The sequence below is a fragment of the Panulirus ornatus genome, chromosome 49, assembly GCF_036320965.1.
Source record: "Panulirus ornatus isolate Po-2019 chromosome 49, ASM3632096v1, whole genome shotgun sequence".
Lineage (NCBI taxonomy): Eukaryota > Metazoa > Arthropoda > Malacostraca > Decapoda > Palinuridae > Panulirus > Panulirus ornatus.
Window position 1 is genome coordinate 6043916 of NC_092272.1, and position 15863 is coordinate 6059778.

At 38.0% G+C, this 15863-nt stretch overlaps 1 protein-coding gene across 3 annotated transcripts in view; it reads right to left on the reverse strand.

The window, feature by feature from the left end:
* The window catches only part of LOC139764368 (laminin subunit alpha-1-like), a 142962-nt gene that overhangs the window by 46519 nt on the left and 80580 nt on the right, over positions 1-15863 (reverse strand). For all 3 annotated transcript variants that reach the window (XM_071690905.1, XM_071690904.1, XM_071690903.1), the window contains 6 exons: positions 14885-15018; positions 11407-11567; positions 11126-11264; positions 10706-10877; positions 4576-4729; positions 1540-1672 (listed from right to left, as the gene is read on the reverse strand). In XM_071690905.1, the coding sequence (XP_071547006.1) occupies positions 1540-1672; positions 4576-4729; positions 10706-10877; positions 11126-11264; positions 11407-11567; positions 14885-15018 (893 nt within the window). The remainder of the gene's footprint in view (positions 1-1539; positions 1673-4575; positions 4730-10705; positions 10878-11125; positions 11265-11406; positions 11568-14884; positions 15019-15863) is intronic.

A 15863-nucleotide genomic window follows, 5' to 3' on the forward strand; every position in this document is an offset into this window, starting at 1 on the left:
CTGCATACGGCACATGAATCTGATTTCTTAAGAGACCAGCATCTCCATTCTTACTATATCTATACACACAACACTTATAAATGTATATCAGACCCAAAATCAATCCCCTGGCATCCTTAATGTAAGTCTTTAGCTCTCACTGATTCTTCCACTGCATATACCTATTTCTTATGAGGTCTACATCTTCCTTGTAACTGCCAAATGTTCAACATAACAGAATTATGAAAAAGCACTGACCTATCTTCTTATCTATGAAAATTTTTTCTCAATTAGCTACTGGAATACTGAACTGACACAGTTTGACATAGCAAGCTGAAAAATCAGTGTACAGTGTTTTATCTGTAAGGGGTCATACATTCATCCAAAGACAAGGTTTGCTTAGTACGAGGCATACATATACATAAAAAAAAGAAAAGAAAGAAAGACAGAAAGCAAGGAGGGCTCTAACTAGCGTTTGCAAGATATCCTGCCAATGATCTTTAAGAAACACAACATGCAAGCTATCTTTACTTCTTATCATCCTGTCAACTCATTTCCAATTTGATAAATCTCAGTTAAACTGTTAGCAGATACAGGCCTGTGAGCACTAATTATAGGTGTAGGCTCTGGTTTTGATGCATTATACATGACAACTAGAGTTGATGTGAATGAATGAGGCCAATTCTTCATCTGTTCCTGATACTACCTCACTAATACTGGAAATGGGAAACATGTATGATAAAAAATTAACATTCTAATTAGTACTCAATACACAACCAATTTGTATTACAGGAAATATGTATTATTCTGCCATGTAGCAAGGGCAGTCCTTTGATGGCCAATTTATATTACTAATCAAAATCTGGATTATGTTTAAGTGAATTAGACTCATCGTCATATATGGCTGCTGTAACCATTCCATTTCCCAATGGGCAATTATAGAAAATGGAAAACAAATAAAAATGTCTCTTCACATGAAACAGATTAAATGCTATTATCTACACAGTTTTGGTTTTAAATTGTGAGTTTTAGAACCTTGCTATATTTCCTAGATATTCTTTCACTTGTATCATTCATTTCAACTTAAACACATATTCCTCCTCCTTTTTTTAATACAAACATTAAACATCAGGATATACAAAAGAAAGCTTTCAATGTAATATATTGCAGATGATAGGAATATAGAAGTACTGCAACTTGTAATTCCATTCAGGGAAGTTCCGTCACCCCTTCAATTGTTACTGAAAGTTTTCCTATCTTGGAGCATCATCACCAAATAGAAGAAAGCAGGCATACCAATACATGATGAAAACCAAGAAAATATGTCAAAATTCTTTGTACTATGATTCAAAATGTAAAGCACACTATGTGTTGTGATACATTTCATGTTAACTTTGAATAAACTTAAACTAAGATCAGCAATAGCTAAGATACATTATCATTAATTTTCTTAAACATCCATAACTGAGTCCTATTTCCCCTGAAATACCCGATTTATAACAGGAAATTTCACCCAAATAAAAATTAAATACTTTCCAATTTCATATGAATAATACTAACCTCTCTCTATCAAACTCTGGGTCAACACCACCAAAGTAATAAGGAACATATGAGAGATCAAGGTCTGGTCCTCCTTTCACAGTTCCCAACTGGTCTTGGTCACCAACAACAAGTCGGCCCATACGTGCACCAGCTTTTAGATGAAGCATTATCCATTATCTGAGATAATGTACTCAAAACACTTGAAATATATGCAATACTGTAATAAGAGGTCTGTATAACAATCATGAGGATATACTACACTTTATATATAATTTAACTTATCAAAAATCAGTTATAAACTGAATGACAATTATTTAACATATTATATGGATGGAATGTTTTTTTTGGCATGGGATTTTAAAAATATGTCCAATGTAATAAAGGACTCTTGCATTTACCTCCATAACCACCCTATCCATAAACAAATGAAACAACCATGGGAACATCACAAACCCCTACAGCAAACTGACTTTCACTGGGAACCAATCACTCTCCTCCCTTCCTACTTGTACACTTGCCTTACATCCTTGGTAAAAGTTTTCACTGCTTCTAGCAATTTATCTCCCACACCACATACTCTGAAGACCTTCCACAAAGCATCTCTATCAACCCTACCTCATGCCTTCTCCAGATCCATAAATGCTACATACAAATCCATCTGTTTTTCTAGGTATTTCTCACATACATTCTTCATAGCAAACACCTAATCCATACATCCTCTATCACTTATGAAATCACACTGCTCTTCTCCAATCTGATGCTCTGTACATACCTTCACTCTCTCAATCAATACCCTCCCATATAATTTCCCAGGAATACTCAACAAACTTAAGCCTATGTAGTTTGAACACTCATCTTTATCCCCTTTGCCTTTGTACAATGGCACTATGCTATATATTCCGCCAATCCTCAGGCACTTCACCATGGTACACATATACATCGAATATCCTTACCAACCAATCAACAACACAGTCACCTCCTTTATAATAAATTCCACTGCATTACCGTTCAAACCCGCCGCCTTACCAGATTTCATCTGCAAAGCTTTCACTAACTCCTCTCTCTTTACTAAACCATTCTCCCAGACCCTCTCACTTTATACACGAAGCCAGCCAAAACACCCTACATCTGCCACTCTATCATCTGTCTTTGTATGTTTTCCTGACACTACCTCACTAATGCAGGAAGCAGCAATCAAGTATAAAACAAAAAAAAAATTAACACCTACACCTTTTTTTTTTTTTTTTTTAATAATGTTTTTCCTTCCAATGAGAATTAGCATAAAAAACGGATGGATAATGGCTTCGTGTGCACCCATGCAGTCTCCAGCTGTCATGTATAATGTACAAAAACCAGTCTACCATCCACAGCCATGCCCCACAGACTACCCCATGGTTTACCTTGATCACTTCATTGCCTCTGATTCACCCCATTAACAGGTCTCACTGCATACATCACATCTCTCCAATTTCTTTGATCTAAGACACACCTCTCACTCCTAAATGCTTAAGCCCTGTTATACCTGAGCCTCCTCCATTCATAATTCCATTTACTATCTCAGTTTCAGAGACACAGTGATATTCAACAAGCATGAAAGTGGTAAGTGCTAAATGCTAGCTGTGCCATTAAGGAAAATCCTCATTGTAGGAACTCATTAGTACTACCCTTGATCCTTCCACTTCCAATGCATTGACCTTGTTAGTCTTTTTTCACACATCCTTTCCATTAATCTGAACTACTTCAGCACACTCTGGTCATCTCCCTCAGTGAATCTTTGCTCAAAGCCCAAAATTCATCCATACAACAGTTCTGAGGCAAACATATCCTTACCCTTTATTTGTACATTCTTCAATGTACATGATATTAACCAACACCACCAACTTGTAACTCACTTTAACTCCCAAAGTTCTATCTGTCACCAACTCCCTTTTAGTTACCTGAAGTACTTCACTTCCTCTTAGTTATCATTTAAACTCATACTCAACTATCATGTCTCATATCCTTACTGTACCTCTTTTCCTTACTTTTCTTCATATCAACTTTAAACAGTCTTCTTTCACACATTCTCCTAAGCAATGTCACCAGCTTATAGAATTTCTCTCGGCAGACTACCACCCTACTTGTGTCTTCTAATCAGCAAATCATTTACCTTTACATCAGACTGCCAGCATAGATCATGCCTGCCCTTTGCTCCCTGAGAATCTGTCTCCCTCAAAACTTGTCCATAAACAGCCATAGTGACATCACACATCCTTGAGGCAGACCAACCTTTACCAAGAACCACTAGCCCTCCTCAATTCCTTCTTATACACATACCATATTCTCCAGGAAATGAAGAAAGGCCACATCCATACATACTCCATGGTTCACCCCACACGTTTCACATGCCCTGGTTCAGTCCAATGACAGCACGTCAACCCCAGTATATCACAGTGTTCCACTTCACTCTATTCCGTACAAGCCTTTCACCCTCCTGCATGTTCAGGACCCAATCACTCACAATCTTTTTCACTCCATCCTTCCACCTCCAATTCAGTATCTTACTTCTCCTCTGACACATATATACTTTTTGTCAACCTTTCCTCACTCATTTCTCCGAATGTCCAAACCATTTCAACCCACCATCTTCTGCTATCTCAACCACACTCTTTTTATTACCACACAGCTCTCTTACCCTTTCATACTTACTTGATCAAACCACCTCACATCACACGTCCTCAAACACTTCATTTCCAACACATCCATCCATGCCTCACAACCGTGCAATATTGTTGGGACTAATTACTATTCCTTCAAACATACCCATTTTGCCCTTCCATATAATGTCCTCTCTTTCCAAGGAAAGGAAATATTAATGCAAAAACTTGACCCATCAAAAGAATGGTCAAGGTACGATGACTGGAAGAGTATGCAAAGGGTTATCCAAAAGAGCACAAGTGCCAAAACAGAAAAATTTTGTAGAGAATCTGCATGGTCTACTATGTTTTACAGTATGTAATTAAGTATCAACGTATATAGGGATAACCACAACTAAAATGGAAAATATATAATTACCTTTGTCTTTGTTCTGTACAATAGCTTGAATCTGGATCATATCAATGTTGTTGTTGAGCTGCTTACTGGACTTCATCACAAGACGAGTTTGATGGTCAAACTGCACAGTGTAGACTACATGACCATTGTCTAAGGCTATGCTGAAGTACTGGTTCTATGAAGAACAAAAGTTAACACTATTAACAGCCCTAATTCTTTTACAGTAATTAATGCTGATCCTAAATTTCTCAATACAAATATGTTCAAAATCAAAGATATGTTCTAATTCACTTAAAAACATAACTGAATTAAAATATTAACAAAGAACAAACAGACATCTTCTATACAGCTAATTTCCAAAAGAAGAGAGAAAAGTAAATAAAAGATCAAACAAACATGACATGCCATATCTTCTAAATTGGCAAGCCAATTCACAACCACTTCATTCTCAAAACCTTCTATAAAAGACAAGAAATAAAGCAGGACTGATGGAAGGTGGTACACCTAATAACTCATAGAATAAAAACAAAAAAATCCTTAATTTCAGGAAAATAAGTTTCTGTAAGTGACACATGCCAGTCATTATTTAATCCCTCTGAACATTCTTGCTCTAGCATTTTGAAGTCACTGAATATTTATGCACCACATCATTCAATCACTGAATATTTTTTTGAGTCCTATCCACAGAAATGTGATCTGAAAGTCAACACATAAGAGAAGCACCCTCATTCATCACATCTTAGACCTGCCATCAGTGGTAAGAAGACTGACAGGAGATTGGTCACACTGAAAGGGAACAATGCTTAGAGACAGAAAGGAAATGAGCAACTTGGAAACACACCATAAATTTTTGGAAAAGGTGAGTAAGAAACGACGAAATGAAAAGTGGAACCAGTTCTTTCTTTCATACTATTAGCCATTTCCTGTGTCAGCGAGGTAGCGTTAAGAACAGAGGACTGGGCCTCTGAGGAAACATCCTCACTCGGCCCACTTTTCTGTTCGTTCCTTTCCTTCCTTTGGAGAGAGAGAAGAGAGAGAGAAGAGAGAGAGAGAGAGAGAGAGAGAGAGAGAGAGAGAGAGAGAGAGAGAGAGAGAGAGAGAGAGAGAGAGAGAGAGAGAGAGAGAGAGAGAGAGAGAGAGAGAGAGAGAGAGAGAGGAGAGGAGAGGAGAGGAGAGGAGAGGAGAGGAGAGGAGAGGAGAGGAGAGGAGAGGAGAGGAGAGGAGAGGAGAGAGAAGAGAGGAGAGAGAGAGAGAGAGAGGGGGGGGGGGGGGAGATTTCCAGCCCCCCCCTTTAGTCGCCTTCTACGACATGCAGGGAATACGTGGGAAGTATTCAACAAAGGCCCCATTCGTTCACACTCAGTCTCTAGCTGTCATGTAATAATGCACCGAAACCACAGCTCCCTTTCCAAATCCAGGCCCCACTCAACTTTCCATGGTTTACCCCAGACGCTTCACATGCCCTGGTTCAATCCACTGACAGCACGTCGACCCGGTATACCACATCGTTCCAATTCACTCTGTTTCTTGCATGCCTTTCACCCTCCTGCATGTTCAGGCCCCGATCACTCAAAATTTTTTTCACTCCATCTTTCCACCTCCAATTTGGTCTCCCACTTCTCGTTCCCTCCACCTCTGACACATATATCCTCTTGGTCAATCTTTCCTCACTCATTCTCTCCATGTGACCAAACCATTTCAAAACACCCTCTTCTGCTCTCTCAACCACACACTTTTTATTTCCACACATCTCTCTTACCCATACATTACTTACTCGATCAAACCACCTCACACCACATATTGTCCTCAAACATCTCATTTCCAGCACATCCACCCTCCTGCGCACAACTCTATCCATAGCCCACGCCTCGCAACCATACAACATTGTTGGAACCACTATTCCTTCAAACATACCCATTTTTGCTTTCCGAGATAATGTTCTCGACTTACACACATTCTTCAAGGCTCCCAGAATTTTCGCCCCCTCCCTCACCCTATGATTCACTTCCGCTTCCATGGTTCCATCTGCTGCCGGATCCACTCCCATATATCTAAAACACTTTATGTGAGGAATTATTATATGCAAAAAAAATCTAAGAAAAAGGGGGTACTTGAAGTGGTACCTGATCAAAATAAGACTCCCTCCCCACATGCACAAAAACGAGTAATCACACACACAGAGGTAGACATGTACACAGTCAGCATTTAAAACCAATACCACCTCCTACATAATCATACATACAAAAAAAATAGAGTCATTTTGTTTGTCCTAAAGCAATCAATCCTGAAGAACTTTGGAATAACTGATAATCAAAAAATTCACCTGAGCTCCTACAAGGTCAAAACAACTGCTATATGCCTGTCAACTTAGCTAGTAATGGGAGCTCTGGTGGTCTGTAATTTGGGTTACAGTTGGTCTCTGTGTTTTGTTTAATTTCAATCTAACATGTGTTTAACTGCAACTTCCACACTCATTCTAACATAAGTAGCCTCAGTTCTTGGTAAAGAGTAAAAAATGTAGCAAAAGTTTATCTTCCAAAGAGCTGAAATGCAGAAGCCTTCTATGAGGCATATGCCATCAAGTTTATGGATTGGTCAAATATAAGCACAATTGAATAAAATAAAAAAAAGATATTCAGTGTGACATCACCAACACAGATGGGGTCACTACAGTTTACTCTACTTAAGTATTATCTTTTTGCTCCTCTCAGCAATCAGTTATATGGGATAGTTAAGTAATCCCAAACTTTAGCTGTGTGCATTCCATGTGGAAATCTCTCTACTGTTGATTTAACTTGACTTATCAGAGTTCACATATCAAGTAGAAACAAAATAAACTTCAAATAGAATGCACAACAGCATGTAGGTTTTAGCTGAGAAAAGTTTCGGAAAGAAAATTAACAATTACATTACATGACACATGAAATTCAATACCTCAGGTGCTCTCACAAAATGAATGAAGGGTTTGCCCCCAGTGGCTTTTTTAGTTCTACTAGACGTGTGACCCAAGTGCAAAACTCATTACAGGTGATGCTAGTCTGTAAATCCTGCCTAAAGAATATCTATGATGCCCTTCTACACAATATTTGTGAAGAAATCTGCAGAATCTATCCTTCAGAAGGACAAAAGAAAAAATAAAATATACAGCATACTTATTTTAGCCAAGCCCTAAAGACCATTCTGTGGTTTCTCCTGACAACTTCTTATGCCTTGGGTTAGCCCACTGAATGCATGTCATCCTCACTTACCATATCACTCCATTTCATACTATCCCGTGCACATGTTGGTGGGCTCTGGTTTCAGTGTATTACACAAGACAGCTAAATGGAGGATGTGAGTAAATTGAGGCTGTTTCTGTTCTTAGTACAACCTCACTAAAGTAGAAAAAGGTGGATAAGTATGAAAAAATATAATGGTAATAGGTCACAAGACACCAAATGCAGAAGGTGGGCATGAATCAAATATCAAAGTGCAAAGAACATTTAAAAGAGAAAACATAGGGCCAACATACAAATCTATGCAAGAAGTAGTTACAGTTAACTCTAATACAGCAATTTAAGAACTCATGAGAGCTGAGGAATGTCTGAGGTGGGAAAAATCTTGATCCCTCATATATTTAATTTTATTCTTTAAAATTACATACATAAAGGCGGTAACTAAATCAGAAAGGTTAGTGATGGCTACACAGTGAGCCAGCACTTCAGTGGTGTTCAAGTTGCATTCCTCTGACCCAGGTAGTTATCTTTTCTTTCTACCTCACCCACATATGGACTATTGGCATTCTGTCCAGAAACATACAATCTCTTCTTGTAATACAAAACACTTGACAACACTTAACTCAAACAGCTCATTCTTCGTAACTCTACATTTTCTTATGGTAGCCCTCCCTTTTGGCAAAATGGTAGAAATAGATAAAGTAGTAGGTAGGAACATTTACGAAGGAGCTTTAGGTAAAAACATTAGGTATAGTAGTTGGTAAGAACATTAAGTACAATTCTTTTCAACCACTGAACTAGATTTGCCCTCTCCCAGTGGCCTGCTAAGGTTGAGGCACTAAAGGCTAAGAAGTGGCACTGGGGTCCTCTAGTTTCAGAGGCTCTATTGCTATGGCCACCCCATTGAAAGAGTTTCAGAAGGGAACAGAAATCATAGATATAGATAGATAGATAGATAGAACATATTGTAGAGGAGAGGTGTGTTTTAAGTGTATTAGGCAAAACTTGGAGAATGCAATATTACAAAGCATGAAGTCTGACATACGTGTAAAGAGTATTTTAGAGAACTAACTGGCAATGCAGGTGAAAGAGACAAGTCTGGTACAACTAAGATAAGGAAGAAAGGTATAAAGATATGAGAGAGAAAGACACTATGAACTAAAAAAACAAGAAAAGCAAACACGCTAGAAAAAAAAGATGGACGAGATGGACAAATTATGTAGTGAACTTGTTAAGGCTATGATATACATATGGGTGCCATAGGAATGATCTGGAACTGAATGCAATGTAAGTATTATGTAGTGATTTGATGTAAATAGAATCATCGAGTCCCTAGCCCCAACTGATGAATCAAATTAGTATGCAAAGTGAAAATAAAGGGAGTTCAAATTCATTTTAAAATGACAGGTAATGTGTACCAAAGATTTGAAAGGTTCTATGTACCAGATCCATCCATTGGATTTGGAAACTGGGATGAAGAAGATAGAATTATATCTACCACGATAACTACTTCCAAGCCAAGATGTAAACAAAAAGTCCTCAAGCAACACAAACAAAGTCAACTCTAAAAACCAGAGGAAGAATACATTAAAGAAAACTGTGAGTGAGCTAAGTGGCTCTCTCAGTGGTGGGTTAAAGGAAAAACTTTACAAGAGACCCTACAGTTACTGTAACCCTCACAAAGCTTAGATTTCTTAAAAGAAAGAAAAAAAAAAGTCCTTAGACTCATGCAACAGTAAAGACAGAACACCTATTATTTTCAGGGGCCCTAATTATCAGTTAAGTAGATCTGTGGCCCACAGGATTTTAGATCAAATAAGGAAGTCTCCAACTTTGGTAAAGATACTCTTAACTGTAACATTCATGGAATTCATTAAAAATTTCTGAAGCACTACTGGATTTCATTTACAAAATACTTTCAATGCCTGTAGCAGATGTCTTTGCCGATTTTTTTTTCAAGACCATTTAATGTCTCCAAACAGTCTTAAAACATGTAGCAAGTTGTACTTATTCATTTCAATAACTTCAGATAACAAGTTGAACATTTGGTTCCTATTCATCAAACCAAATGTCAGGTGAGAATTACCTGAGACTGTGAAAACAATTTCTGCAAGTATGAAGATTATCTTAATTATCTTGACTATACTAGGAAGCTAATTAGTAACGTTCAAAACGGCTTTCAACAAAGTAGTTCAACATGACCCTCAGAAAGATCTTCATGATTCAGCAAAACCAAACATCCTGATAAAGACATGAACAGCGGCTTTCCCTTTGCAAAGGCTTTTATTTGTAGAGAAACATCTATCTGTGATCAATTACACATTATAAGCCAACTTCAATGTCTGAAAATGCAGAAATGTGCGACTTTAAAAATATCTAAAAGACCACAGAAACTGACTGCAAGCTAACATGGAAAACTACAGGTGAAGAAAGGAATGTCGGATAAGCTCCATGTCACTGTGCCATATGGCATATTATGCAGCACTAACTACTGGAACAGCAGCATGTATTCCTCCACGTTGATCAAAACATTCTGATAATACATGTAGTGAGTGTGAAACTTCCAAGGCAAACCTTTCAATAATCTCTACAAAGCATGAGTACTGTTCAAGGAAAAGTTTATATGACTTCATAGAAAACTGGGCTTAAGTTGATCCTCATCTGTCACAAATACAACTTAAAAGTTCTGCTTACTCTCTATTCTAAACAGCTACTATGAGGCTAAGAAGCTTCAAAACAATGAAGTCATAACACTTTCGTAAGTGCTGAAGAGATCTGCCTATATATAATTTCTTTCACTGAAAGCATATCAAGAAAGTTTGGTTATGTATGTATATCAATTCCTCTGTTTATCTAAGAACAGCACAGACAAACAACAATATACTGGCTTTAAAAAAAGTGAACTGTACAATACATTAAGGATTTGCTGGTCTTACTTTAGCTTGATTCACAGCAAGGAAGAGTAATGCATCTTCATCCAGAGTCTTGAAGGAGAGGACAGCACTGTAGTATTCTCTTGGTCTTCTGATTCTATTAGTGCCCTTGAAATAACCCTTACCATTAAATCCAACTGCAATTTCATCTGCTTGTCTTAACACCAACTCCTCTCTGTAGTTTGGAAAAGTTATCAAACTGTAAGCATTATTTTTGGAAACTTTTATTTTGCTAATATTACATACAATCCTTAAACATCTGTGCTACAATAATATACAAAAAGCTACATGCTCGTCGCATAATAATACCTTTTATTTTATAACATTACGATTTCTAATCCTTAATGACAAAATCATCAAATCAGAAACATCAGTTATGGTAAAATAAAATTATTAAAACGGTACGAAAATGTATACATTTACCCTTCGTTACAGGCTCCGCAGCCTTCAGACTTTGTGAAGTTCCAAAGTCCAACATTTTCCCCATCTACTGACAGTGTATGTAGACATCCAGCAAATTTACTGGCTTTCAACAGGCTTTGTGCTCTTGATGGAGCTCCACCTGGAATAAATACCAAATATGGCATAATCAGTATCATATAAGTTTACCAATTTTAAGAATTTAGGTTAACATAATTACTCAAGAAACAACCCATTTGTTCAATATATCTGAAAATTCCTGAGCTTAGCAAAGTCCTACTCACCAACCCAGAGAGTATCAGATGGTTGCAAATCCATTTTACTGAAACCTGCAGTTGAAGCATTACTAACTACAATTCCAAGATCCTTGATGCTGCCCTCTATATTGGTGGGTGTCACAGATAACTGTCCAATGTTCCCAACACGATTAATACTGATATGATACCTGTAAAAGCAAGAAAAAATGAGAAATTTGGTGGAGAGAATGATTTTAGACCTAACTTGACAAATAACCATTTTCATAGGAAACATTCAAGAAGGGCAGGAAAGAGCATTTAAAACAGCTCATGAGATAAGACTTTGAGCCATGAAGAATTGCAGGTTTTTCTCATTACATAGGCAAATGATTCAATTGCTTGGATAAGTTAACCTTCCCTGATTTCCAGACACCTGGATAACTACTTCCATATAAAGGGAGTGACAACATAAAAGATGTTAAGCAAACTGGATTCATATATCAGCATCCTGATATCTAACTTTCTATTTCTGACTCCATAATTCCAAGGCGTAGCTCAAGAATATAAAGCCTCTTAAATCACTTATATACATCTGCAACCCAAGCTCAGAATGTAAAGAGAAACATGCTATTATAAATGCTTTATTTTTCCATGCACATGAGGTTGACTTGTTGCATGAGATCAACATCCCCATTCACTCCACCTATATGAACAAATGCTTTCATTGCATGCAGTCCTAACAATTTCTCATGTATTTTCATCTGAAATACATCTAGCCCTAAGTTCAATCTCCTTCTGCATCATTTCTTCTTTTGCAGCCAATGACACATATTTACTGTAAAACCAATGGGTGGAGCATGAATGAGATATTGCTAATTATTCATAATCATTTATTATACTTAATCGCTGTTTCCTGTGTCAGCGAGGTAGCACCAGGAAACAGATGAAGAACGGCCCATCCACTCATATACACAGATATATACGTAAACACCCATACACGCGCATATACATACATACACATATCAACATATACATTCATATACATACACAGACATTTATTTATTCATTTTGCTTTGTCGCTGTCTCCCGTGTTAGCGAGGTAGCGCAAGGAAACAGACGAAAGAATGGCCCAACCCACCCACATACACATGTATATACATACACGTCCACACACGCAAATATATATACCTATACATCTCAACGTATACATATATATACACACATAGATATATACATATATACACATGTACATAATTCATACTGTCTGCCTTTATTCATTCCCATCACCATTCCGCCACACATGAAATAACAACCCCCTCCCCCCTCATGTGCGCGAGGTAGCGCTTGGAAAAGACAACAAAGGCCACATTCATTCACACTCAGTCTCTAGCTGTCATGTAATAATGCACCAAAACCACAGCTCCCTTCCCACATCCAGGCCCCACAGAACTTTCCATGGTTTACCCCAGACGCTTCACATGCCCTGGTTCAATCCATTGACAGCACATCGACCCTGGTATACCACAACATTCCAATTCACTCTACTCCTTGCCCTCCTTTCACCCTCCTGCATGTTCAGGCCCCGATCACTCAAAATCTTTTTCACTCCATCCTTCCACCTCCAATTTGGTCTCCCACTTCTCCTTGTTCCCTACACCTCTGACATATATTCTCTTGGTCAATCTTTCCTCACTCATTCTCTCCATGTGCCCAAACCATTTCAAAACATCCTCTTCTGCTCTCTCTCAACCACACTCTTTTTATTACCACACATCTCTCTTACCCTTTCATTACTTACACGATCAAACCACCTCACACCACATATTGTCCTCAAACATCTCATTTCCAGCACATCCACTCTCCTCTGCACAACTCTATCCATAGCCCACGCCTCGCAACCATATAACATTGTTGGAACCACTATTCCTTCAAACATACCCACCTATGATTCACTTCCGCTTCCATGGTTCCATCCGCTGCCAAATCCACTCCCAGATATCTAAAACACTTCACTTCCTCCAGTTTTTCTCCATTCAAACTTACCTCCCAGTTGACTTGTCCCTCAACCCTACTGTACCTAATAACCTTGCTCTTATTCACATTTACTCTCAGCTTTCTTCTTTCACACACTTTACCAAACTCAAGTCACCAGCTTCTGCAGTTTCTCACATGAATCAGCCACCAGCGCTGTATCATCAGCGAACAACAACTGACTCACTTCCCAAGCTCTTTCATCCACAACAGACTGCATACTTGCCCCTCTTACCAAAACTCTTGCATTCACCTCCCTAACAACCCCATCCATAAACAAATTAAACAACCATGGAGACATCACACACCCCTGCCGCAAACCTACATTCACTGAGAACCAATCACTTTCCTCTCTTCCTACACGTACACATTCCTTACATCCTTGATAAAAACTTTTCACTGCTTCTAACAAATTGCCTCCCACATCATATATTCTTAATACCTTCCACAGAGCATCTCTATCAACTCTATCATATGCCTTCTCCGGATTCATAAATGCTACATAAAAAATCCATATACATATATATTTTCTATTTCATAATACTTAGTCAATGTCTCCCGCGTTAGCGAGGTAGCACAAGGAAACAGACGAAAGAATGGCCCATCCCACCCACATACATGTGTATATACATAAATGCCTACACACGCATATATACATACCTATACATTTCAATGTATACATACATACACAGACATACATACATACACATGTACATATTCACACTTGCTGCCTTCATCCATTCCCGTCGCCATCCCGCCACACATGAAAAAAACAGCACCCCCTAGACGCTTCACATGCCCTGGTTCAATCCATTGACAGCACGTTGACCCTGGTACACCACATCGTTCCAACTCACTCTATTTCTTACAAGCCTTTCACCCTCCTGTATGTTCAGGCCCTGATTGCTCAAAATCTTTTTCACTCCATCCTTCCACCTCCAATTTGGTCTACCACTTCTCCTTGTTCCCTTCACCCTTGACACATATATCTTCTTTGTCAATCTTTCCTCATTCACTCTCTCCATGTCCAAACCATTTCAATACACCCTCTTCTGCTCTCTTAACCACACTCTTTTTATTAACACACATCTGTCTTACCCTTTCATTACTTACTTGATCAAACAACCTCACACCGAATATTGTCCTCAAACATTTCATTTCCAACACATCCACCCTCCTCCGTACAACCCTATCTATAGCCCATGCCTCGCAACCATGTGATATTGTTGGCACTACTATTCCCTCAAACATACCCATTTTTGCTCTCCAAGACAATGTTCTCTCCTTCCACACATTCTTCATCGCTCCCAGAACCCTTGCCCCCTACCCCATCCTGTGACTCACTTCCACTTCCATGGTTCCACCTGCAGCTAAATCCACACCCAGATGTCTAAAACATTTCACTTCCTCCAATTTTTCTCCATTCAAAATTTTTTTTTTTTTTTTTTGTCGCTGTCTCCCGCGTTTAGCTCATTATATTTACTGTGGTACATACCATCTTGTATCATCAGAAACCTGTGGTGTGTTGGTCAGGATCTTTAATGGATGAGTGATTCGCTGAGCTCCACCACCAGCATCCCAAGTAAATTCTATTCTGCGATTTACCATCTCCACAGCCATGAAGTCACTCTAAAATATAAATAAAGCATTACACAGTATACAGGCAATTGAATATAATATTCCATACTAATCAATCATTCACTAACAAGGTTAGTCTTGTGATCCAAACAAACTGGAACTTTGGATATCAAAATCTCTATGTTCATGTGGATAGAGAGCTTTAAACTCATGGAAACTTCACATATCTAACTAAGGACAATAAGTGAAAGCAGAAGATAACAGTAATGAGCACAAAGCAAAAGAGATTTCCCTTTCAATGTGAAATTTGTTAAACGATAGAAGGTCCTCTTGGGCAGGGATGTAGGGTAATGTGCTGTAAGGAATTTACTTGGTCCATCCTGCTATCTTCATAACCAGTCACCTACACCATATATATATATATATATATATATATATATATATATATATATATATATATATATATATATTCCCTGGGGATAGGGGAGAAAGAATACTTCCCACGTATTCCCTGCGTGTCGTAGAAGGCGACTAAAAGGGACGGGAGAGGGGGGCTGGAAATCCTCTCCTCTCGTTTTTTTTTTTTCAAAAGAAGGAACAGAGAAGAGGTCCAGGTGAGGATATTCCCTCAAAGGCCCAGTCCTCTGTTCTTAACGCTACCTCGCTATCGCGGGAAATAGCGAATAGTATGAAAAAAAAAAAAAAAAAAAAAAAAAAAAAAAATATATATATATATATATATATATATATATATATATATATATATATATATATATATATATATATACATATATATATATATATATATATATATATATATATATATATATATATATATATATATATATATATATATACAGTGTCTTGGTACAATCCATTCCAAGAAAAAGCTGCTA